The sequence below is a fragment of the Ctenopharyngodon idella genome, chromosome 17, assembly GCF_019924925.1.
Source record: "Ctenopharyngodon idella isolate HZGC_01 chromosome 17, HZGC01, whole genome shotgun sequence".
NCBI classification, from domain to species: Eukaryota; Metazoa; Chordata; class Actinopteri; order Cypriniformes; family Xenocyprididae; genus Ctenopharyngodon; species Ctenopharyngodon idella.
Window position 1 is genome coordinate 18,776,373 of NC_067236.1, and position 24,235 is coordinate 18,800,607.

At 37.7% G+C, this 24,235-nt stretch overlaps 1 protein-coding gene across 15 annotated transcripts in view; it reads right to left on the reverse strand.

Annotated features, from left to right (window-relative positions):
- The window catches only part of LOC127499057 (ryanodine receptor 3), a 108,653-nt gene that overhangs the window by 66,905 nt on the left and 17,513 nt on the right, over positions 1-24,235 (reverse strand). For 7 of the 15 annotated variants that reach the window (XM_051869156.1, XM_051869147.1, XM_051869146.1 and 4 more), the window contains exons 3-25: positions 23,293-23,394; positions 21,615-21,689; positions 21,458-21,536; positions 21,257-21,369; positions 19,683-19,782; positions 19,378-19,471; positions 15,610-15,684; positions 15,238-15,394; positions 14,421-14,585; positions 12,438-12,559; positions 11,604-11,784; positions 10,077-10,212; positions 9,418-9,513; positions 9,208-9,326; positions 8,874-9,007; positions 7,570-7,811; positions 7,256-7,448; positions 6,968-7,184; positions 6,701-6,805; positions 3,622-3,725; positions 1,390-1,473; positions 721-880; positions 338-485 (exon numbers count right to left, since the gene is read on the reverse strand). In XM_051869156.1, coding sequence (XP_051725116.1) covers positions 338-485; positions 721-880; positions 1,390-1,473; positions 3,622-3,725; positions 6,701-6,805; positions 6,968-7,184; positions 7,256-7,448; positions 7,570-7,811; positions 8,874-9,007; positions 9,208-9,326; positions 9,418-9,513; positions 10,077-10,212; positions 11,604-11,784; positions 12,438-12,559; positions 14,421-14,585; positions 15,238-15,394; positions 15,610-15,684; positions 19,378-19,471; positions 19,683-19,782; positions 21,257-21,369; positions 21,458-21,536; positions 21,615-21,689; positions 23,293-23,394 — 3,001 coding nt within the window. Of the gene's footprint in view, positions 1-337; positions 486-720; positions 881-1,389; positions 1,474-3,621; positions 3,726-6,700; positions 6,806-6,967; positions 7,185-7,255; positions 7,449-7,548; positions 7,812-8,873; positions 9,008-9,207; positions 9,327-9,417; positions 9,514-10,076; positions 10,213-11,603; positions 11,785-12,437; positions 12,560-14,420; positions 14,586-15,237; positions 15,395-15,609; positions 15,685-19,377; positions 19,472-19,682; positions 19,783-21,256; positions 21,370-21,457; positions 21,537-21,614; positions 21,690-21,773; positions 21,789-23,292; positions 23,395-24,235 lie in introns of all 15 variants that reach the window. The other 8 variants (XM_051869148.1, XM_051869152.1, XM_051869153.1 and 5 more) reach the window with 2 other exon arrangements.

Sequence of the window (24,235 nt, forward strand, 5' to 3'; positions counted from 1 at the left end):
AATAAAAATAGATATACAAAAAAAAAAAAAAAAAAAAATAAGTGTACAAAGAAAATTAAAATATATAAAATGTAAAAAACAAAATAAATAAATATATAGAGAAATTAAAAAAAAAAAAAAAATTAAATGAAAAATAAATGTAAAAAACCCCAAAAATAAATAAATGTAAAAAAACAAGTAAATAAATGTACTGTATTAAAGATTATTATTTCTTTTATTTAAGTCATTGTTTCCAATCCCTTTCCTGGTTTGCCTTACTAAGATGTCTCAATTTCATTTGCTCAGTCCTAGATTATAAAAATTGAATTGAGTGAAGTTGTTTTCTCTTGTTTCTCACCCCCGTCTTGGTCGGGCGGCTCGACGTTGTAGCCGTATCCGATCAGCGTGCGTATGGCTTCCCGGAGGCTATCACGGTTAGACTTCTTAGTGCGCTCATCGAGTAAAGCATACGGCACCAGACGAGGGTTGCGCTTGCTCTTCACATCCTGCAGAGAGAGAAAGAGAGAGAGAGAGACGCGCTGTCATTGGCTCTGAGGGAAAAACACCGGAGGCAGCGATTTGTTCCGATTGGACGCTTAATGCTTCAAGCTAATTGAGGAATTAATTGGCCGTTTGTCTTCATCATAAGCCCTCTGCGAAAATTATGTTTAATTGTGAGGCTGTTCTACAGGGACACAGGGAAAAGCAGTTTGATATCCCACAATCCTCTGGGCTTCTCACCTGCTGAATGCCGTAGGTCCAGCCCTGTTTGATGCGGTCTTTGGCCCAGACGTTGTGAGCGTTTTCCGCCAGTTTATCCACCAGCAGCTCCTGACCGGCACTCAGTTTGACGTCAGTCAGGTCCAGGGGTGTGGGCTTATAGCCGTTAGACATCATGTAGCTGCAGGAAAGACGTCACACGCGCTAGTCAAACAACAACAACCGTCTGGTAAAAAATTAGAAGTGCTGCCTTGGTTGAAGTAGTAAAATTACTAACTGCACTGAAAATAAATAAAGAAATTAATGAATGAATAAAAATGAACAAAAAATTAATTAATAAAAAATAAAATGACAACTGAAAATATAAAAGCTAGCTCAAAATATAAACTGTAACACTATATAAATAATACTTAAATAACACTGTTGTAAAGATAAAAGAGTAATGCTATTAAAACTGCTGGAGGAACATGTTTCCTCTTCCCTTAAATGCTTTAATGACTCAAATTTGAATATATATAAATATGAGCAGATAATCTGTGATGATCAATATGAATCAGCTTCATGTAAGAGACTGTCATTGTTCACAGAGCTTTATAGGCTGAAATGAATGTCATGTTCTGAAATGAGCATCTGGCGTGGCAGCGCACCATCTGCGGCCCACGATGCTCTCATACATCACTTCACACTCACTTCTTTGGGAGTTTGAGTTTTTTCAGCTCCTCTTCGGCGTTGACTTTCACCTGGACCACATGACAACCCAGAGCCAGAAGAGTCCTGAAACACACAGAAAACACTCGCTGAATAACGTGTTAGAGCTGTTTGCCATCACAAACGAGTGTAAGTGGTTGCCAGGATATTGCTATGTGGTTGCTATGTGGTTAACTGCAGGTCCAAGTCAAATGAGTGGTTGCCAGGGCGTTGCTATGTGGTTGCTATGTGGTTTCGCACAGATCCAAGATAAATGAGTCATTGCCAGTGCAATGCTAAGTGGTTGCTAGGTGATTTCGTACAAGTCCAAGTCAAACAAGTGGTTTCAAAAAAGTTGCTAGGTGGTTTTGTACAGGTCCAAGTCAAATGAGTGGTTGCCAGGGTGTTGCTATGTGGTTGCTAGGTGGCTTCATATAGGTCTAAGTCAAATGAGTGGTTGCCAGGGCGTTGCTATGTGATTACTAGGTGGTTTCTTACAGGTCCAAGGCAAATGAGTCATTGCCAGTGTGTTGATAAGTGGTTGCTAGGTGATTTTGTACAAGTCCAGGTCAAACAAGTGATTGCCAAGGTGTTATGTGTTTGCTAGGTGGTTGCTATGTGGTTTCTTGCAGGTCCAAGTCAAACGAGTGGCTGCCAGGGCGTTGCTATGTGGTTGCTAGGTGGTTTCGTACAGGTCCAAGTCAAACGAGTGGTTGTCAGGGCGTTGCTATGTGATTGCTAGGTGGTTTCGTACAGGTCCAAGTCAAACGAGTGGTTGTCAGGGTGTTGCTATGTGGTTGCTAGGTGGTTTCGTACAGGACCAAGTCAAACGAGTGGTTGCCAGGGCATTGCTATGTGATTGCTAGGTGGTTTCGTACAGGTCCAAGTCAAACGAGTGGTTGCCAGGGCATTGCTATGTGATTGCTAGGTGGTTTCGTACAGGTCCAAGTCAAACGAGTGGTTGCCAGGGCGTTGCTAAGTGGTTTCTTACAGGTCTAAGTCAAACAAGTGGTTGTCAGGGCGTTGCTATGTGATTGCTAGGTGGTTTCGTACAGGACCAAGTCAAACGAGTGGTTGCCAGGGCGTTGCTATGTGATTGCTAGGTGGTTTCGTACAGGTCCAAGTCAAATGAGTGGTTGCCAGGGCGTTGCTATGTGATTGCTAGGTGGTTTCGTACAGGTCCAAGTCAAACGAGTGGTTGCCAGGGCGTTGCTATGTGATTGCTAGGTGGTTTCGTACAGGTCCAAGTCAAACGAGTGGTTGCCAGGGCGTTGCTAAGTGGTTTCTTACAGGTGTAAGTCAAATGAGTGGTTGCCAGGGCCTTACTAAGTGGTTGCTAGGTGGTTTCTTAAAGGTCCAAGTTAAATGAGTGGCTGCCAGGGTGTTGCTAAGTGGTTTCTTACAGGTATAAGTCAAACGAGTGGTTGCCAGGGTGTTGCTATGTGGTTGCTAGGTGGTCTCTTACAGGTCCAAGTCAAACGAGTGGTTCCCAGGGAGTTGCTATGTGGTTTCTTGCAGGTACAAATCAAACAAGTGGTTGCCAAGGTGTTGCTATGTGGTTGCTGGGTGGTTTTGTACAGGTCCAAGTCAAATGAGTGGTTGCCAGGGTGTTGCTAAGTGGTTGCTAGGTGGTTTCTTAAAGGTCCAAGTCAAACGAGTGGTTGCCAGGGAGTTGCTATGTGGTTTCTTGCAGGTCCAAATCAAACAAGTGGTTGCCAAGGTTTTGCTATGCGGTTGCTAGGTGGTCTCTTACGGGTCCAGGTCAAACGTGTACCTAATGAAGCACTCATCTGAGCACTAGTAATAGTGATGTTAAACAGCTCTACTAACAACCCCTTTGTCCTGTGAGAAACTGCTGCACATGAACTCTAAGATGCCGTATCAGCAGAGAGGAAATAACGCAGGGTGCAACAGTGTGTCATCAGAGGTTAGTGAAGGTTAACGATGATGTCATTCACACCCAACTCTCAAATCAAAAACAGACATAAAACAGAGCTGAGGGCAGCAATTATGGGACCAAGTACACTGATTTAAACACACCCTTTCTGAGATTAAGATACACACACAGATTTCAAACTTCTACAAGATGGATTCTGGTTCTGTATGATTTCTGATGCTGTGTTTTTATGGAAGTGACATTCCCAGTCTTTGGAGAAAAAGCTGGACACCTTATAAAAAGAAGTTAGATGTGGAAAACGAATAATTAATGTAATGTAGTGTATGTGCTGGTCTTACTTCAGTGTTTCTGTGGACATCTGTAAGTTGTAGTTCCTCTCGGTTTCTGGCAGTTTGGAGAAATCCACGAGACACGGATGCTGACGCTTGTTATCGTCTCTGATCTGAGGAACGAACACGAGTGAATCAGCAACACACAGACGGCAGGAGAGAGAAGAACATACGAGATGAACGGAAGAAAATAACATCTGGATGAGAGGAACCACCCGACGCTTGCTGGAGATCATTATTGTACGAGAGAATGACAGCCGCATTCTGCTCACGCGCGCAGATAATAAATCTACCAGAAGCATTGTGGGAATGTCATGAGCGTCGCAGGTTTGAGCTGGAGAGTTTTCAGAGTTGATGAGGTCTTTCATCAACCACAAACATGCCCACAGACACACACATGCACCATTTCAAAGAAATTCGTATTCAGTAATATTATCAGTTTGATGAGAATAAAATGTTAACTGAACTGACTTCAGTAGAAACTGAGCTTGTGTCAAAATTGATGAATTTTGCAGCATTAACTCTGTTATTTTCCTGTTTATCACTGTGAAGCTGCTGTGAAACCATCTGAAGGCTGTTATCCTTCCGTCCTACATCAGATCAAATCTATTACAGAAGTTCATCCAAGCGATACAGGTTTATAGTTTGTTACAGAACAAATCAATAAAGGAATCAATAATAATTCTAGCTGTTATTAAACGTACGACCCCGTAACTGCAAAATGACAGAGAGATCCAGATCAACACCAGTGAAAGAGCTGAAGAGACGGCCTCGGGACGCGTCCCGCATCAGGAGCACATCACAGCTATCGTGACGGCACCTCAGGGCATGATGAAGCGCTTCTTCCTTCAGAGATGCCTTCTATTGGCCAAAATGTAAGTCAACGTCACATGTGTCCTTCACAGAGAAGGCATTCGCAAAATACACTGAAATAGGTTGAAATTATGGTAATAATGCATAGAATACCAGAAAATCACAATAAATTGAATTTGAATTTAAATAATTTAAATTAAACAATTACATTTAAATAATTAACCAATATTTTAATTTATATAATTTTATTAAATTATTAAATCTAATTATTACTCAATATTTGTGGGTGACGTATCTTTATTTATTTAGCATATTTATTTATTTATAGCAGTAAAAGCTTTTATCGTGAAAATTAAAATAATCATTAAAAAATATAATAAAAAAGTCACTATCCCATTTATCCTTCACAGAAAAAGCATTCGCAAAATGCACTGCAATAGGTTGAAATTATGATAATAAATAATGCATAAAATAACAGAAAATAACAATAAAAAGAGCTCAATTTAATTTAATTTGAATTTAAATCATTTAAATTAAATCATTTAATTAAAAAAATTAATCAATATTTTAATTTTAAAAAAAGTAATAAAGTAAAATTAAATTTAATTAAATTAAATTAAACAAAAAATAAATAAAATTATTACTCAATATTTGTGGGTGACATGTATTTTTTAATCTTTATTTATTTATTTATTTATTTATTTATATAATAGCAGTAAAAGCTTTTATTGTGGCAACTGAGAGTAGTAAAAATTAAAATAATCATTAAAATAAAAAATAAAAATGTAAGTCAACATCACATTTATCTTCACAGAAAAAGCATTCGCAAAATGCACTGGAATAGGCTGAAATCATGATAATAAATAATGAATAAAATACCAGAATAACAATAAAAAGAGCTCAAATTAATTTAATTGGAATATAAATATTTAACCAATATTTTAATCTAAATAATTTTATTAAATTAAAATTAAATTATTAATTTAAATTAAATTATTACTCAATATTTGTGGGTGACGTATTTTTTTTAATCTTTTTATTTATTTAACAGCATTTAAATAATTTAAATATAATAATTTAATTTAAACAATTAACCAATATTTTAATTTAAATATTTTTTTTTAAATTAAATAAAATAATTAAATTAAATTATTACTCAATATCTGTGGGTGACACCTATTTTGTATATCTTTATTTTTTATATAACAGCAATAAAATCTTTTATTATGGGAACTCAAAGTAGTAGAAATTAAAATTATCATCATATACTATAATTTATTAGATCAGTGTTATTTATTTATTTATTTATTACGTTCAAGAGTAGGGATCTCAATTTAGATAAATTCCCATAATTGATCATTGTTTAAATCAACGATCAATTAATGGATTAATCGTTAACCTCCTAAATCCGAAGCGGATTATCATGTAAACAGTAAACAGCATACACATGATGCCTCTGCGTCACGTTTTTGTTTGTAACTTCACAAGACATTATTAAACCGTAGTGTGTATCTTTATTTAGAGCAGCTTGTGTCGAACGAGCCCAAACACAACATGAGTAGATCACAGAGTGACATTGACATGCTGCTTCGCTTAAGCAATAAGACTTCAGGGATCCGATCATCTGAACGTTCAACCAACGGAAACCGGACCTCGGGCACAGTGGGTAGAGATGATGTCAATCAGACGAGAGTGAGAGACCAATCAGACCCTGTTTCACAGCTGGAGCGCTCGGATTGGTCTTCATTTACCGTGAGCCACAGCTGAAGCAGCGCTGGAAGATGAACTAATTCTCCCTCTGTGTGAATATAATCATCAGTGCCAGAGCGTCAGGGTCAGCCGGAGCTAACGAGCGCTCATTAAAACACACATTAACCTCTGATCGTCCAGCTCATGCCAAAACCAAACTTCCCTGAGAGTAAAACACCTGCTCGTTCACAGAGAAATGAAGGACGACTGAACTGACATAAAGACAGACTTGATTTCCAGGTTCTTAAAGGGCCCAAAAACCCTGAAACGAATCTGGGAATTACTGTGACGGAAACTAATGAGACTTAAACATGTTATACATCAGAGAATGAATCTACATGAACATGACGGGTCACATGACACATGATGATGGAGAAACCAAGTCACTTACCCTCTGTTTTAATTGAAGAGCAAATTATAAAAGAGAAAGCAAAACAAACCACGAGCACAGGTCACATGATACACAGCTTCTGCAGTCATTTCATATCAGCATGTGTGTGTGTGTGTGTGTGTGTGGGACGGATACCTTCCCGTAGGACCAGCCCAGCTCGATCTTGTTCATTCCCCAGAGCTCATGGATGTTCTCCGCCAGACGATCCCGAACCTTCTCCAGATGAGGAGGCATCACCACCTGACGACACACACACACACACAAAAACATTTGAATATAAACATTTATAAGTAACATTTTATCATCAGCAAATCATGGAGTATTTTAATTTAACTCACACTCAAAGTACCTCAAACATAATTTATTGTTAGAGTGTGTGTGTGTGTGTGTGTGTGTGTGTACCTGAGTCGTGTCCACAGGTTTGGGAATGAAGGAGGTCTGTGACATCAGGTGTGTGTTTCCCAGTAGGTCTCTCACTCCGTCGGCGTCTCTCTTGTACTCTTTCACCGGCTCGACCCTCATCTTCTCTTTCGGCAGCAGAGCCTCGTAACACGGCGCGTAACCCGACGGAGGCAGGAACTTGAAGTCTCCGTGACGACCACCTAACAGGAAGCGCACCCTGTAAGACGACACGAGGGTTAAACCGTGTGTGTGGAGAACACAGGGCACAGAAGCAGCGTCTGGACGTACTTGACGCCAGCGGAGAAGCTGACCACGGGGAAGAACAGCCCGTCGATGTTGAAGTTCTCGAACATGCCCTGCACCGGCTGCCCGTTGATCCTGAAGGAGATGCTGGGAGCGTTCAGATCCATACAACAGCTGATCACGTCATCCGACGTCAACATGTGCTGGTTCACAGACGCCACGGTCCTCGGGATGCGTCCTACAGCAGGACCAAAACACAGTTACTAAGACACAATTAGGTCGAGCGAAACATCGAACACATGTAAGGAATAAGACAGCTGTCTATGGAGTGAGCGTACGGTGCTGCAGGACTTCCGTACCCGACCACAGATGGAGTCCGTCGAAGCCGTACGAGTAGAGATCGTCCCCGACGCCGTTCCCGCCCCAGCCCTCTCCGCCGCCCGGGTAGGGAGCGTAACCTTTAGTGGACGCCCAGCCCACCCGCAGGTGCGATGGTTCGCCCGTCAGGAAGTGATCCACCTGATCAATCATCAGCTCAAAATACCACTTCCTGTACTGGGCGGAGCCTTCACTGACTCCCACGAAGATATTGGGCCTCATGCTGCAAACCAACACACACACACACACACACACACACACACACGTCAGAGACTCATAATCATAATGATATGTGCGGCAGATAAACACGATTATATTTAACAATAAAAAAAAAAATTGAATCAATAAATAAACAAATACATTTATATTTACTCAAATAACAAAAAATTATCTTGACTCAAAAAATAAATATATTTATATTTAATCATCCTAAATAAATAAATAAATTATTTAATGAATTTATTTATTATGATTAAAAATAAATTCATTTGTTTAAATAATTATAATAATTAATTTAGAAATTAATAAATAAAAATTACAAATCAGTAAACAAACAAATACATTTATATTTAATCAAATAAACCAAATTTTATATTTACTCATTTTTTATATTTAATCATCCTAAATAAAGCAGTAAATAAATAAATAAATAAAATTAATTAATTTATGAATTTATAATTTAGTATGACTAAATATGTTTATTTAAAAAAAAAAAAAAAAAAATCAAAGAATACAAATTTAAAAAATAAAACATAAATACATGTATATTTAAAAAATAAATATATTTATATTTAATCAAATAAATGAATAAATAACTCATCCTAAATAAATAAATTAATTAATTGAGGATCATTAAATACATTTGTTTTTAAATAATAATAAAATAAATAAATAAAATTTAAAAAAAATCAATAAACAAATATATTTATATTTAATCATCATAAATAAATGAATTAATTAATTTTTATTTAAATAATAAACAAAAATTAAATCAATAAAAGAAACAAATACATTTATATTTAATCATAAATAAATAAATATTTAAACATAAAAATAAATTACAATTAACATTTAATCACCACAAAAAAAATCTAAAGATCTTCAATACATAAATGTATTTATTTATTTAGGATGATTAAATATAAAAGTATTTGTATTCAATAAGAAAGTATTTAATAAACAAAAATAAATAAATAAATAAATGTTTAACCATGAATAAACAAAAATACATTTATATTTAATCATAAATAAATTAATACATTTTTTTTTTATGAACATCTCTGACCTTTGGACGTCATTGACCAATCGCGTCTGCAGGAGCAGGTCTCGTCTGGGCAGCAGGTGATCACAGATCAGGTTCTGATTGGCTCTGACAGCGACTCCGTTACACACACACAGAGAGCAGAGGACGTCCAGGATCTGAGCACACGTTCACACAAACATCATCATTTTACACAGTTTTCCCAAAACACACCTGGACACTCGTCGAAAACAGACTAACGGGCAGAACAAGGGGAAAAAGACTAACCAGACTTCATTTAATAACTGAGGAGCTGAATTAGATGCCATCAGAGGATCACATGATCTCGATGATCATGTGACGAAGGAGACACACTGACCTTGTGGTTGCGTCCGTGTTTGTAGAGCAGAGAGATGATGGTCTTTATGTGTCCTCTCTGGATGATGTTCAGAGCTTCTGGACTTTCAATCAGGATACAGTGAAGAACCTCCAAGATCCCTGAGACACCGAGAGACGAACGGTCACAACCTCTGAGGTCAGTTCAGAGTTCGAACAGAGTTCAACCTCCATTTTGAAGTATCGGTCCTACCTGAAGACGACTCCAAGCGCTCCAGCTTACTGACCAGCCAGTCCAGGTTATGTGAGAACTGCGTACAATTATTCCGGTTCCCTCGGATGAGAGCGGCTGGAAGAGGTGATGGGATAATCCAATTAACCAGCGCATGCATTAAACATGAAACCAGGAAACAGGCTGCATTATCAGGCCAAACACGACTTCTTCCTTTCTAAATGTCACCTCCTTCAAGGACAGAGACGCAGCTCCTTGAGGAGGCGCACACTGCTGTCATGCATACTAATGAGTGCATCTTTTAGACGATCGGGTCACCTGACAGACGGGCGACGAGGACAGAGAGTGAAGCCTAAACTCAGTTAAGACTGACCTGGAGGAACACTGTGTGTGTGTGTGTGTGTGTGTGTGTGTGTGTGTGTGTGAGAGTGTTTGATGAAGGAGGAAGATTGGACCCGAGACGTGATTATCACATCAATCTGGTCCTCTGAGAGGAAATCAGTGTCCAGAAAACCTGTGTGAAGGACGTCACTCTAACGGAACATGTGACATCAGATGACAACACATGATGAGAATGAGTGTGTGTGTGAGTGTGTGTACATGTTTTTTCTGTAGGGTTAGGGATAAAAAATATCACACTTTTGTTAAATAAACATGCTTATGGATGAAGAGGTCGTTACCCAGCAGCTCGTAGAGCAGGTTGAGAATGTCTTTCCACGCGGCTCCGGCCTCTTCACCCGCACACTCGCCGAAATGAGCCGCGCTGTTATAAACGCTCAAGCGGTCGATGCAGTTGGACACCAGAGACAACATCCCCTGAGACACACAACATACATGTCCTCGTTTACCCAGAGTGCACTGCTGTGTGTGAGGTCAGACGACAGAAGATGATTTATGACGCTCTGAAGAACTGAAGTGAAGAAACAGTGAGCAGCTCCATCTCAGCAGACTCATTAAATAACTCCTTCGTTAATAAACGCAGAGGTTTAATGAGCTCACAGAGACCATGATCTCTATAAACACACACATATATAACCCACTGTAGGGTATATAACACATCTTATTAAACCTGCCTTCTGTTAGTGCAAAAAGTGATTTTTTACTCTTTTGCTGGAAAACAAGATAGAAAAAACCTGAAATAAATAAATTGTTTTTACTGGAAAACAAGATAAAAAATAATATATAAAAATTAAAATTATCATTTATGTATTTTTTTTTTTTTTTTTTTTTACTGGACAAAAAAAATATATAAACAAATATTATATATAAAAAATTTATTCATTTATTATAAATATATATATATATTAATGGAAAACAAGTTAAAATTTATATATATATATATATATATATATATATATATATATATATATAATTTTTTATATATATATATATATATAAAGAAATTTTTATATATATATATATAAAATATTAGATATGTAAATCAGGATGACTTCAAGTCTTGTTTTCTAATAAAGTTATCAAAATAAAGTCATTTTGCGCTTATTTTTGCGCTATAATTTATTTATTTATTAATAGATATTTTACTGGAAAACAAAATAAACATATATATATATATATATATATATATATATATTTTTTTTTTTTTTTTTTTTTTTTTTTTTAAAACAAGTTAAATTATATATAAAAATATTTATAAATTAAAAAAAATATATATAATTATAATATATAATATATATATATGATATAATATGTTTTCTAATAAGTTTATCAAAATAAAGTGATTTTGCATTTAAATTGAGAAAAATATCCTTGCTTTTCCTTTTGAAATGTATTTTTCTTTATATTTATTTAAACTCACTTAAATTGTGATCAATTTCTCAGAAAATAAGACTTCTAATTTTATGTCATTTTGCTTTTTAAGTCGATTTAAGAATGTTTAGATGTTTGTACTGGAAAACGAGACAAAGTTAATGAGTGAGAAATCAGGACGACACCAATTAATTCAAAAATGATTACTTTTAGAATACAATTTTAGGAAAAAATACTTGACATTTGAAAGATGCGATTATCATAAGATAAATACCAAAAGAAAACAATAAATGTTTGTTGATGTGGTGATTTTGATGACAGAAGATCAACACTAAACTGCAGCATGTCATGTGGAAAGCAGACGATGCATTGATGAAGTCGGCTCTCGTTTAAACCGTACTACGATCACCTTCAGAAGGAGCATGTGATCAGCTCACCTCCTGTTTGAAGAGGTTCTGTCGGTTCTTCAGGGATCGCAGTTTGATCTGTTTCTTCTCGTGCTCCAGCTCGGCGTCAGGCAGTCTGAAGTACGTGATGAGATCGTTGAGCGTCTGGAGAACCTCTTCGATGGGCAGAGCCACAGACACACGGTTCTTGATGCTCAGACCGTCCAGCTCTCTGCAGAAACAACACCAGAGACGTCTGACTGTCCAACAGATTTACTGTGAAGATCTTTGTTCAGCACTAGTGTGTTGAAACTGGCGCTTATGGTAAGGGGCGGGACATTTCCCAAACACGCCGACCAATCAGAGCACATTGTGCTTTTCAGAAGGAGGGGCTTCATAGAGACAGGAACTAAACAGAGCGTTACTGACAGACTGGGAAGAGAGGAGCTGAACAATGGAGAATATGAGGAAAATAATCAACATTCAAGCAGAAAAACCTGTTCGAGTAGAGCACAAAAATACCCCATAAGATTGCAGACCATCTCAAACCTACAAGATGAACAATTTCAGGAACCATGAAGCCAAACAGGCCTGAGATGTGACAGTAATTAGCTTCCCGGAATAACATGCAGCTTCCCGCTGATTTGATTCTGAGCCAAAACAGTGTCGCTTATGTAAGATTATGAAACATATTTCCTGAAAATGTCTTGGGTGAAGGTGCCATCGGGAGCTTCACTCACGCAGAACATTCAAGACACACGTGAGCGCTAAAAATAGTGTGTTTGTGAGCGCCGATGCACCATCTGGCAGGAAAAAGAGTGAGATGAACTTATTCAACACTTCCACACATGAGATTGAGATCATGTCAAAGGTCGTGTTTGATACCTGATGAAGCAGCTGAAGAGGCGTGTGGTGTTGCGGATGATTCGAGCGGCGCGCGACTCCTCGTGTTGACAGCGCTGCAGCGTCAGACCATCATCCATGTGTCCTTCTGAATGAAGACACGCCTGAACCACAGAGGAACTGAGAATCAGCTGAAACTGTCATAAACAGATGTTCTTCTCTCATCATTCCACATGACTCTTCTTCTGCTCTTAAACTACATGTACATAACAACACAAGAACTAGAGAGTGCTTGAGCAATGTCAACTACACATGATCCTTCAGTACAGGCTGCTCTGGTGATGAAGCATCTACTCATCAGTGTTATTATAGTTCACTAAAACCATTAGTAAAATAAATATATAAAAAAAACCTTATTTCATTTCAGCTAGTTGCCAAATCAACATTTCTCATTTTTATTTTGTATAACTAGACACATATATTTTTAAAACACTAAAATAAAAAAGCATTTTCGTTACCTGAAATAAAATGCTAAATTTCTCTTTTCATTTATTTTAATTAAATTAACTTAATAACTAAAATAAACTAAAAATAAAAATAGATAAATAGATAAAACTAAACAGACATATTAAAAAAATAAAAATAAAACCATTAAAAAAAATTTTGTTAAAAGAAAATAAATGTTAAAATAAAAAAAACTTATTTTATTCAGTTTAACTTGATATACTAAAATAACTAAAAATGAAATAAAAATTAATAAAAACTATGTAGACAAATTTAAAAAACAAACAAACAAAAAAAACAGCCTGAAATTAAATGTTAACTGAGACAATATAAAAAACAATATATATAAACAAATTATATATATATATATATATATATATATATATATATATATATATATATATATATATGTGTGTGTGTGTGTGTGTGTGTGCGCGCATTTATTAATAGATATTTTACTGGAAAACAAGATAAAAAAAAAAGTGTATATACATAAATTGTTGTTATATTATTTACATAAGTTTATATACATTGTTATAATTGTTTATTAATTTATTTCATATATATTTTTTTTCTACATTTTATTTATAAATAAATAAATGTATAAATAAATAAATGTATAAATAAATAAGTAAATAAAATGTAGAAATATATATATATATATATATATATATATATTAAAATAATATAAAAAATAAACAAAGAAAATTAAATATAAAAAACAAACTTATTTTTATTGAGTTTAACTTGATATACTAAAATAACTAAAACTGAAATAAAAATTAATAAAAACTATAGACATACTTATATAAAAAAAAAAAAAAAAAAAAAAATAATAATAATAATAATAATAATAATCCCCCCAAAAGGTAATTCATACCTGAAATTCATAGCTGAACTGAAACAATATAAAAAAATGAATCTTAATTTTATTTTACTTCTTTTCATTTAGTTACCTGATGTCTTAAAAAAACTAAAACTGAAAAAAGTCATAAAAACTACAGACATATTAAAAAAAGACTAAAACTAATAAAATGTCAGAAACAACAAAATGAATAAATCTTTAAGATTAAAACAAAACCAGAAAATATGACAACAAAAATGTAAAATATTAATAAAACTATAATAGCATCTTAATGACACTAAAATAACAAGCAATTCAAAGAAATGTAAATATAAGTCATCTAATATTAACTTCTTGTTTATTAAAGTGTATAAAATCAATATGACATTCGCAAAGTGCTGATATTCGTGAAAACAGCACTCTTGCTCCTGTGGTATTGCTTATAAATATTAAAAACAAGAAAAGAAAATTTTTTGCACCATATCTTGAATTTTAGGGCATTATTTATTAATTTTAGTGGCATTTTTGCCCCAAGCCCCGGTTAATTTCCGCCCCTGGTGTGTTTAAGCAGAAGCCTGCTTCAAGAGAAACAGCAAAGGCCTCTACTGGTCTTCATCAGATCTGGACTACATGAAATACATGATGCTGGATGAAGCAACAGCAGGTGTGAATCTCACTCGTCTCTTGAGCGGCCCCAGTCGAGCAGATTTGACGTCAGGCGCCTGATAGGACAGCCACAGTCCCGTCACCACGTGCATCACGAAACACAGAGAGTCTCCGTACTTGATCTCCGCCACGCCCATGCCCTCGATGTCCCGCTTCGGACTGCACTCCAGCTTATCCTGAACCAACACAAACCACACATTTACTGGAGCAGACGGGACATCTAGAGTGTGTCAGACTTATCTGGAATATTAATACTAACGAGCACAATTTCAGCTGAAAGCATGAATTGTTTACAGCTCATCTTATTCAAATCAATCATGCGATTATGCGAGTTTGACCTGAAAACATGATGATAGATCAAACTACTCAAGACGAGCTCTTTATGACTCAAGCAGAACGAACGAACATTACAGCACATCCAGAGGCAAAGCTGATGAATCCTAATTAAGACGCTGCTTCGTTTTCCCTGCTGGAACGTCGAGAATAAAATCACATCAGAATAAGTGGATGACAAACGACACAATAAAAGTGATGGTTCTTATTTAATAAAGCTCTGGAGGAAAATCCTCTTTGTTGGATACTGACCCTTTGAGAGCTGGAGTTAGTATCTGCCTCACATCTATCTTTTACAGATATAACACTAATAATTCAATAAACTTCAGTGATTTAGTCTGACTTCATTAATTACATAATGAATACAGGGGATGGTATGATTTGTAATGTTTTTAAAGTGAGTCTCTTCTGCTCACCAATGTGTCCTTGAAGAATAAAAGTGTTCATTTCTTAACTCTGAAGCCTTCGGAGTAAATGTTGTGTTTGTCTGATCACCTTGGAGGCTCTGAAGCAGAAGGCTGTGGCCGTGGTGTCTGATCTCTCTCTGTCCTGCAGCACGACGCCTCGGTCCTCCGTCAGTGCCAGATAGTGACCGGTGGTCAGGTGACGCAGGCGGAACGGCTGACCCCAGCGGATGTGACTGCCGCACCAGCTAAACACACGGAGATCATGGGTTTGGTCACTGTAATATTCATTTGCATTCCGTTCAAACGCATAATGATAATTTAGGGGATTCACTGCCGTATCTAAATGCTGTTGCCACTCCTGAAACTTAAATACTAATAGCTATAATTAATTACTATAATTAGCACAGAACATCCTGAAGGGCTTTAGACGATCTCATGTCAGATGACTAGAGCTTCACACCTGATCCGTAACGGCTCCAGCCTCCAGAGAGATCGGGCTTTAGCCCCGGCTTTACCCGTCTCATAGTTCACCAATCTGAAAAACACCAGCGAAAACAAGTTTACATCAGGCTCGGAAACGAATGGGGGGAAAAATGCCAGCAAAATGAACAAAAAAGCCCCCCAAAAAATGCATAATTAAACTAAATCAATTATGACTATTAAAGTGAAATGTGAAAATGAATGAAGTGTCGATTGCGGCATTACTATGCATGAGATTTCTTTTCTCGTTCTTTGTTCGTTTTCTGTATATATTTGTGTTCTGAAGATGAACGAAGGTCTTACGAGTGTGGAACGACATGAGAGTGAGTAATTAATGACATTATTTTCATTTTTTGGTGAACTATGAATCTAAAACCGCCAGTAGGAGGCAGTAAGTCACTGTCCTATTGAGTGAGTCATTGAATCATTTACTCAACCGATGCATTCAAATAAATGATTCATTCAGAAATGAAGCGAGTGACTGTCTTTGGCTGACAAAGTAACATACTTCTCTACTACATAGTGGTGTAACGTGACAAAAGATGTACGTTTGTACGAATTCACAGTACTCACATAAAAGAGTACTGGATGGACAGATGGAGGGATGGAGAGATGGGGAGATGGATGGGGGAGGGAGGGATGGATGGAGGGACGATGGGTGAAGGGATGGAGAGATGGATGGTGAGGGAGGGATGGATGGAGGGAGGGATAATAGTTGGATGCATGGATGGATAGGGAGTGATGGAAGGATAGATGGATGGATGGACGGATGGGTGGGTGGGTGGAGGGATGGAGAGATGGATGGGGAAGAGATGGATGTGAGGGAGGGAGGGAGGGAGGGAGGGATGGACGTATGGATAGATGGATGGATGGAGAGATGGATGAGGGATGGATGGATGGATGGATGGATGGGGAGGGATGGAGGGATAATAGTTGGATGGATGATGGGTGGATAGGGAGGGATGGAAGGATAGATGGATGGATGGATGGATGGATGGATGGATGGACGGATGGGTGGGTGGAGGGATGGAGAGATGGATGGGGGAGAGATGGATGAGGGATAGATGGATGGATGGATGGGGAGAGATGGAGGGATAATAGTTGGATGGATGATGGGTGGATAGGGAGGGATGGAAGGATAGATGGATGGATGGATGGACGGATGGGTGGGTGGAGGGATGGAGAGATGGATAAGGGAAGAGATGGATGAGGGATGGATGGATGGATGGATGGATGGATGGAGGTAGGTAGGGAGGGATGGACAGATGGATGATGGAGAGATGGATTGATGGATGGATGGATGAGGTATGGAGAGATGGATGTGTGGATGGTGGAGGGAGGGAGGGAGGGATGAATAGAAGGATGTATGGATGGAGGGAGGGAGGGATGATAGTTGGATGGATGGATGGATGGATGGATGATGGAGAGGGATGGAGGGATAGATGGGGGAAGGACGGAGAAATGGATGGGGAGGGAGGGATGATGGATGGATGGGTAGATGATAGATGGAGGGAGGGAGGGAGGGAGGGAGGGAGGGAGGGATTGATGGATGGACGGATTGGATGGATGGAGAGACGGATGGATGGATGGTGGAGGGATGGAGAGATGGATGGGGAGAGATGGATGGGATGGAGGGACAGATGGATGGATGATAGATGGAGGGAGGGATGGAGGGATGGTGGAGGGATGGAGAGACAGATGGATGGATAGTGGAGGGAGGGAGAGATGGATGGGGAGGGATGAGAGATGGATGGGATGGATGGAGGGATGGAGAGATGGATGTATGGATGGACGGACAGATGGACGGATGAATGGATGGATGGAGAGACGGACGGATGGACGACGATGGATGGATGGAGAGACGGATGGAGAGATGGATGGATGGACAGAAGGATGGAGGGATGGATGGATTACCTTCACACTACACACATTCATACTATATAGAACAGTTTTGATGCTCACAAAAAGTAAATACTCAAAAGAAGCACCATCTCAAGAGTGTGATTTCAGTTGATTCCTACAGCTGATTTAATGAGGCTCAGGAGAGATTTTCTGTTAACGGCGACTCTGGAGATGAACGTCACGTTTATCGATCGCCTCAGAACAGCTGCACGTCATCGAGGACGCTAGTTAGGCTGAAACAAACACTGAGCGCGGCCTGATAACAGAAATCGTTTATTCGCACTCTCCGCACTGACAGATCTGCGATACGTCTGAAGGAGGTCTTGCAGAAAATCCTTTATAGGAAGGAGTCCCTGATTAGATCTCAAGGACAGGACGCAGCGCCACAGGCCAGAGCTGACAACCCACATCTAACACCGCAGACGCCGCGCTAAACGCCACAGCGCTAAAAATAGGCCACACGCCTACGAGGAGCTCAGAGGGACCGATCGCATCTTCAGCGGTTCGTCCCCGGGTTACTCCTGCCTCGACCCAGTTCAGCCGGCCGCCGTGACACACTCGCTCAACGGGCTATTCATAGACGAACAGCCACGGGACGCTGAATCACAGATACAGCACCAGGATGAGCTTCACAAGACCGTTAATACTCCGTTTAACTGCACTGACACCATCATCATTCACACTGAACTGAGTTTCTTTCATAATCGAATTTTGCAACATTAACTCTGTTATTTTCCTGTTTATCACTGTGAAGCTGCTGTGAAACCATCTGAATTGTGTAAAGAGTAAATGTGTGACATTCATGTGCAGCAGATAAATGGACCATCATTTGGACTTTACTGACGTAAAGAAAATCATGCAGATCATCACGTGCTTCTCAAGCTTTTAGACTGCAGAGAAAAATATAAGCAAATAAAATAATTCCAGTCGTTCCTGATTTACTGGATAATAATTAAGGATTTTTAAACATTTTAATGATTTAAAAACTATATATTGCTCACAATTTCTACTTGATAATATATTTTAGAGCTTGGAATAAGTAGATGTATGGATAGAGGGATGGATGGAGAGATGGATACAGGGATGGAGGAATGAATGGATGGAGAGATGGGTGGATGGGTATAGGGATGGATGGATGGGATGGATGAATGGAAGAATGAATGAATGAATGGATGGATGGATGGATATAGGGATAGAGGAATGGATGGATGGATGGATGGATGAGGGATGATGGAGGGATGGATAGATATAGGAATGAGGGATGGATGGATATAGGGATAGATGGATGGGATGGATGAATAGATGGATGAATGGAAGAATGAATGAATGGATGGATGGATGGATATAGGGATAGAGGAATGGATGGATGGAGAGATGGATGGATGGATGGGTATAGGGATGGATGGATGGAGGGATGGATGGAGGGATGGATGATGATGTATGAGAGATGGATGGATATAGGGATGGAGAGATGATGGAAGGATGGAGAGATGGAGAGATGGATGATATAGGGATGGATGGATGACGGAGGGATGATGGATGGAAGGATGGATATAAGGATGAGGGTTGGATGGAGAGAGAGATGGATGGAGGGATGGACGGATGAATAAATAAATAAGTAAATAAATAAATATTCCGTTTTTCTCAGACTGTGAGAATCCTGGTTCTTTAAAGACAAAAAAATTATTAAAATAAAAAAAATCTTGATTTAAACTTGATTTATTTTAAAGCTTGTTTTGTTTCGTTCGTTTTAAATCATTTAAAGTCATCTTGACTCTCAGAAGTTCTCTGAAGGCTCCTGGTGAAGATGATGATGATGATGATGATGATATCATCATGTTTTTACCTCTGCTCTTCCTCACTCTGATCCGACCCTGGGATCGTCAGAACCTCATCGTGTCCGTGAAAAAGACGCATCACATGACCACCAAGAAGGTATCCTATAGGACAGAAGAAGAATCAGTCGGGCTTTTGATCAGGAAATCAGGAAAATCAATGATGTTTTACTGCAAGACTCAACAGGCAACAGCAGTTTCTCACTCACTGGTCAAATTTGAGAACTATTTTTGTTTTTCATAACATCTTCATTCAGACCAGAGGAAAGAAAATAAAGTCTTTATTTCACTGCAGTTAAACTCCACCGTGACGAACCTTCCTCCACGTTGCTCCCGGAGCAGGTGGGATGGACGTTCCACAGCGTCTGCATGAAGGACGCGTCCACCTGGATGTTGCCGTTGGATATGGACAGATGCTGTCGGGGAGACCAGGTGCATAATCGTTACCATGGCAACACGTCCTCTCGTGTCATGTGGGTTTTATGATGCGTTTGCCCCAGAGGTCATAACTGGGAAGCTTGGCATCATGGGATATGCGTGCATAAATTCAGATTAAGCCGTAAAAATGAGTTTCAGATGATCATACGTGACCGTCCACTCACAAACACACGGACTAACGCTGGTCACGTCTGACAGATCACACAAACACTGCCATATGACTGAAGTGTCAATCATTTATCCGCTGATGTCAGAAAGAGAATTATTACTAGAAAGATGAAAAAAAGATGATTCCTGTTTGAACTATAAAACAATAAATAAGCTTAATAGTCATGGAAATAATGAAATAAAATGATTTTATAATAAAAAATCTAAATAAATCTGAACAAGTCTAATAGTCATGGAAATAAATAATAAATAATAAATTGATAAATAATAATTAATTATAAATTAATATGTAAATAAATAAAAATAAATCAATAAATAATACTTTGAACTAACAAATATGCTTACAGCACTGAAAAGTTGAAAAAAAAATAATAATAAAAAATATATATATTTTGAACTATAAAACAAAATATAAACCTTAATAGTCATGGAAATAAATAATTAATTGATTAATTAAAAAAATGTAATTAAATAAAAATTAAATAATACTTTGAACAATAACTATGCTTATAGCACTGAAAAGTTTAACTAAAAATAAAATAAAATAAAATAAAATAATTTGAACTATAAAACAAAATATAAACCAAAAAGCTTAATAGTCTTGGAAATAAGTAATTAATTGATTAATTTAAAAAATGTAATTAAATAAAAATTAAATAATATAATACTTTGAACCTCAAATATGCTTACAGCACTGAAAAGTTTAACTGTAAATAAAATAAAATAAAATAAAATAAAATAAAAGTAAAAATAAAATAATACAAAATAAAAATAAAATAAAATAAATATTTTGAACTATAAGACAAAATTTAAATCGAAAAGCTTAACAGTCATGGAAATAAAAAAATAAATATGTAAATAAATGAAATTAAGTAAAGTTAAATAATAATTGGAAGTAAAAAATATGCTTACAGCACTGAAAAGTTTAATAGTCATGGAAATAAAATAAAATAAATATTTTGAAATATAAAAAAAAATAAACTGAAGAGCTTAATAATCGTTTATATAGATACATTTAAAAATTAAATAAGCAAATAAAAAAATAAATGAATAAATAAATACACAAATAAATAACATGGCCATAGAAATACATTTCATTCTCTTTTATCACAATATTATGTATTTTTTTTCTTTTGATTTTGGGGTGAAATATGACCTGGGCATGTTCTTGACAGAGATATACATGTCTATCACACCGGACTGATCTCTCATGATTTCACAGATGAATTACACACCTGAAGAAAATCAAAAGTAAAGTATATGTTTGGTTTATCTGATACTCACAAGATAGCGCTCCGATGAAACGCTGACGAGAATGAGATCATCTCCGATACGCACTTTCTCGCCCTCGGATCTCTGTTTAGACGCAGGATGGATCGTCCACCAACAGGCCTCACCTGGAGAAAACAGATCGTCACTGGAGTCCAGAAACAGAGTGAATTCACAGACTGACTGTACAGTTTCACCCCGAACATCATACTTCACCTGTTGAGTCTTCTTGAAGTCCCACATCAAACGATAATTTATCCGTCATAGACCGTGACGTCTTCAGACAGGTCAGATACTGCAACACAAAACATGAAACATTCACACAACCTGCAGAAGGTCAAGCAGATCTGATGACGAACGACAGTTCACCAACCATCCCGCTGAAGGAGTGTCTGAGGAGAATAGCGTGACCGTACAACAAGGTCCGGTGTCCTCCGCCCTGGGCCGCCTGCAGACAGAACCGTCACCGTCACTCCTCCATCAGACACAAACACATGATAACCTGATGTAGACGACAGCGAGAATCACTCACCTTTCTGATGAACTGCTGCAAGAGGCGTGGAGAAACAACAGAAAGAGCGTGTGAGACTATTCATCTTCAGTTTATTGTGTTTAATATTACACGCATTTATCCGAGTGCACTACAGGAGACCAAAAGCAAAGATCAGAGCCGCCAGCGGTCATCAGGATCACCGTCTGGACCTTAAAGACGTCTGACCTTTAAACGAAAGCCCTGGAGCTTCAAACTGATCGTGAAGAGACACTGACCGACCTGAAGACTGATAGTGGCTAAACATCCGTAAACACTGTGCATGTCGCTGTCGGGCGGAAACCTTTACATCTGTACTACGAAGTGTCATACGTCTGTAATACTTTACGAAAAGTATTAAAAGAGCTTCTGACTAAACCTACTGGATCCTCAAACTGTCAGTCAAACCTCATAACTCCACCCACATCTATCGTGAATGAAGTGCGGCACACAGTTTGGAACATTTCTGCTTGTTTGCAATGCAATTGTAAATAAAGAACCGGTGTTTGAATAAGTACAGCGTTTTCTGTGATGCTCCACGCATTACGTAATCACATTGGAAAGGTCACGCGTGACGTAGAAGGAAGTACCGATCCAGTGTTTACAAAGTGAACATCAAAGACTAAGTCAAACGGCCTTTATAAAAAAAGGTAAAACAACGATGTCGGACGATTTTGAAGTTGGAGGAGAAAACGAGATGGAGTTTTTCGCTCTACCGCGGTACTTCCACCTACGTCACGCATGACCTTTCCAACATGATTACGTAATGCGTGGAGCATCACAGAGCAGTGCAAGACGAGCATTTGTGGTTAAAAAGTATATAATGTTTATTTTTTTTAGAAAATGGCAGATGGTTTCTCTAGATAAGACTCTTATTCCTCGTCTGGGATCATGTAGAGCTCTTTGAAGCTGCACTGAAACTGATATTTGGACCTTCAACCCGTTGAACCCCAGTGAAGTCCACTATATGGAGAAAAATCCTGGAATGATTTCCTTTATTTCTTTTTGACTGAAGAAAGAAAGAAATGAACATCTTGGATGACATGGAGGTGAGTAAATTATCAGGAAATTTGAATTCTGAAGTGAACTAATCCTTCAATGTAATATTATACATTTTATATAAAACATATAAAAATATATCCATTAATTCTCCAAAACGCTTGTCCTGTTTTTATGTCTGACCTGACTGAGTCAGCAAAATAAAAAGTGCACGTCAGAGGTCACTGACAGCTTAACCAAGAGAAGGATTAACAGCGGTCAGACGCGTTCATTTCAAACGACCATCTGATCTCATTTCACATCGACTGAATCTCCTGCTCACAGAAACTCCTCTGAAGTTCCTGGACGAGAGCGCTCGTTCTGACAGCTTCATTTATTACTGAACTCGCCGAGGGGAAACACAGTCGGGTTTAAATCTATTACGAGCACTGACAGTTGAAAAGAAATGAAACAACTTGCATGTTTCGTGCTGAACTTGACACAATAAAACAACAGCTCCCACTGTTTGTGTTTTTGTACTTACGTCATTGTTTTGTCCAGTTTTGGCGAGCATTTCCTGCAGCGCGCGCACAGAGAGCGACTGCTCCAGCACGAAGCTGCAGATGCACAGATCTGGAGGAACATACTGAAACACACACAGAATATCATCAAGACACCAGAAAGTAAAGTTTATCAGGACTAACTTTCATGTTAGCTTGACAAAGTCCTGTCTGAAAGTTTTATAAGCTTCCTAGCATGTTTTATCATGTTGCTAACAAGTTTTATCATGTTGTTAGCATGTTTCTAACATTATTTTGTATTTTGGTAGCATCTTTGTATCATGTTTTAATACATTGCTTATGACTCATGACTTAACATGTTGCAAGCATTTTAGCATTTTGGTAACATGTTACTAACATCTTACCAAATTGCTAACATGTTGCTAACATGTTTTAGCACATTGCTAGCACGTTTTAGCACACTGCTAGCACGTTTTAACATTTTTCTAACATGTTTTAGAACATTGCTAGTATGTTTTAACATGTTGCTAATGTTTTAACATGTTGTAAACATGTTTTAAGACATTGCTGGTATGAATTAACATGTTTCAACACTTTGCTTACATGTTTTAACGCATTGCTAGCATGATTTACCATGTTGGTAACATTTAACACATTGTTAGAATGAATTTACATGTTGTTAGCATATTGAATATTGATTTAACATGCTGCTTGCATGTTTTACCATGTTGCTAGCATGAATTAACACACTCCTAACATGTTTTAAGATGTTGCTCCCATGAATTAGCAGTACGTTAACATGTTTTAACACACTGCTAACATGAATTAGCATGTTGCCTGCATGTTTTAACACTTTGCTAACATATTTTAGAACATTGCTAGTATGTTTTAGCATGTGGCTAATGTTTTAACATGTTGCAAGCATGTTTTAACACATTGCTAACATGAATTAACACGTTTTAACAC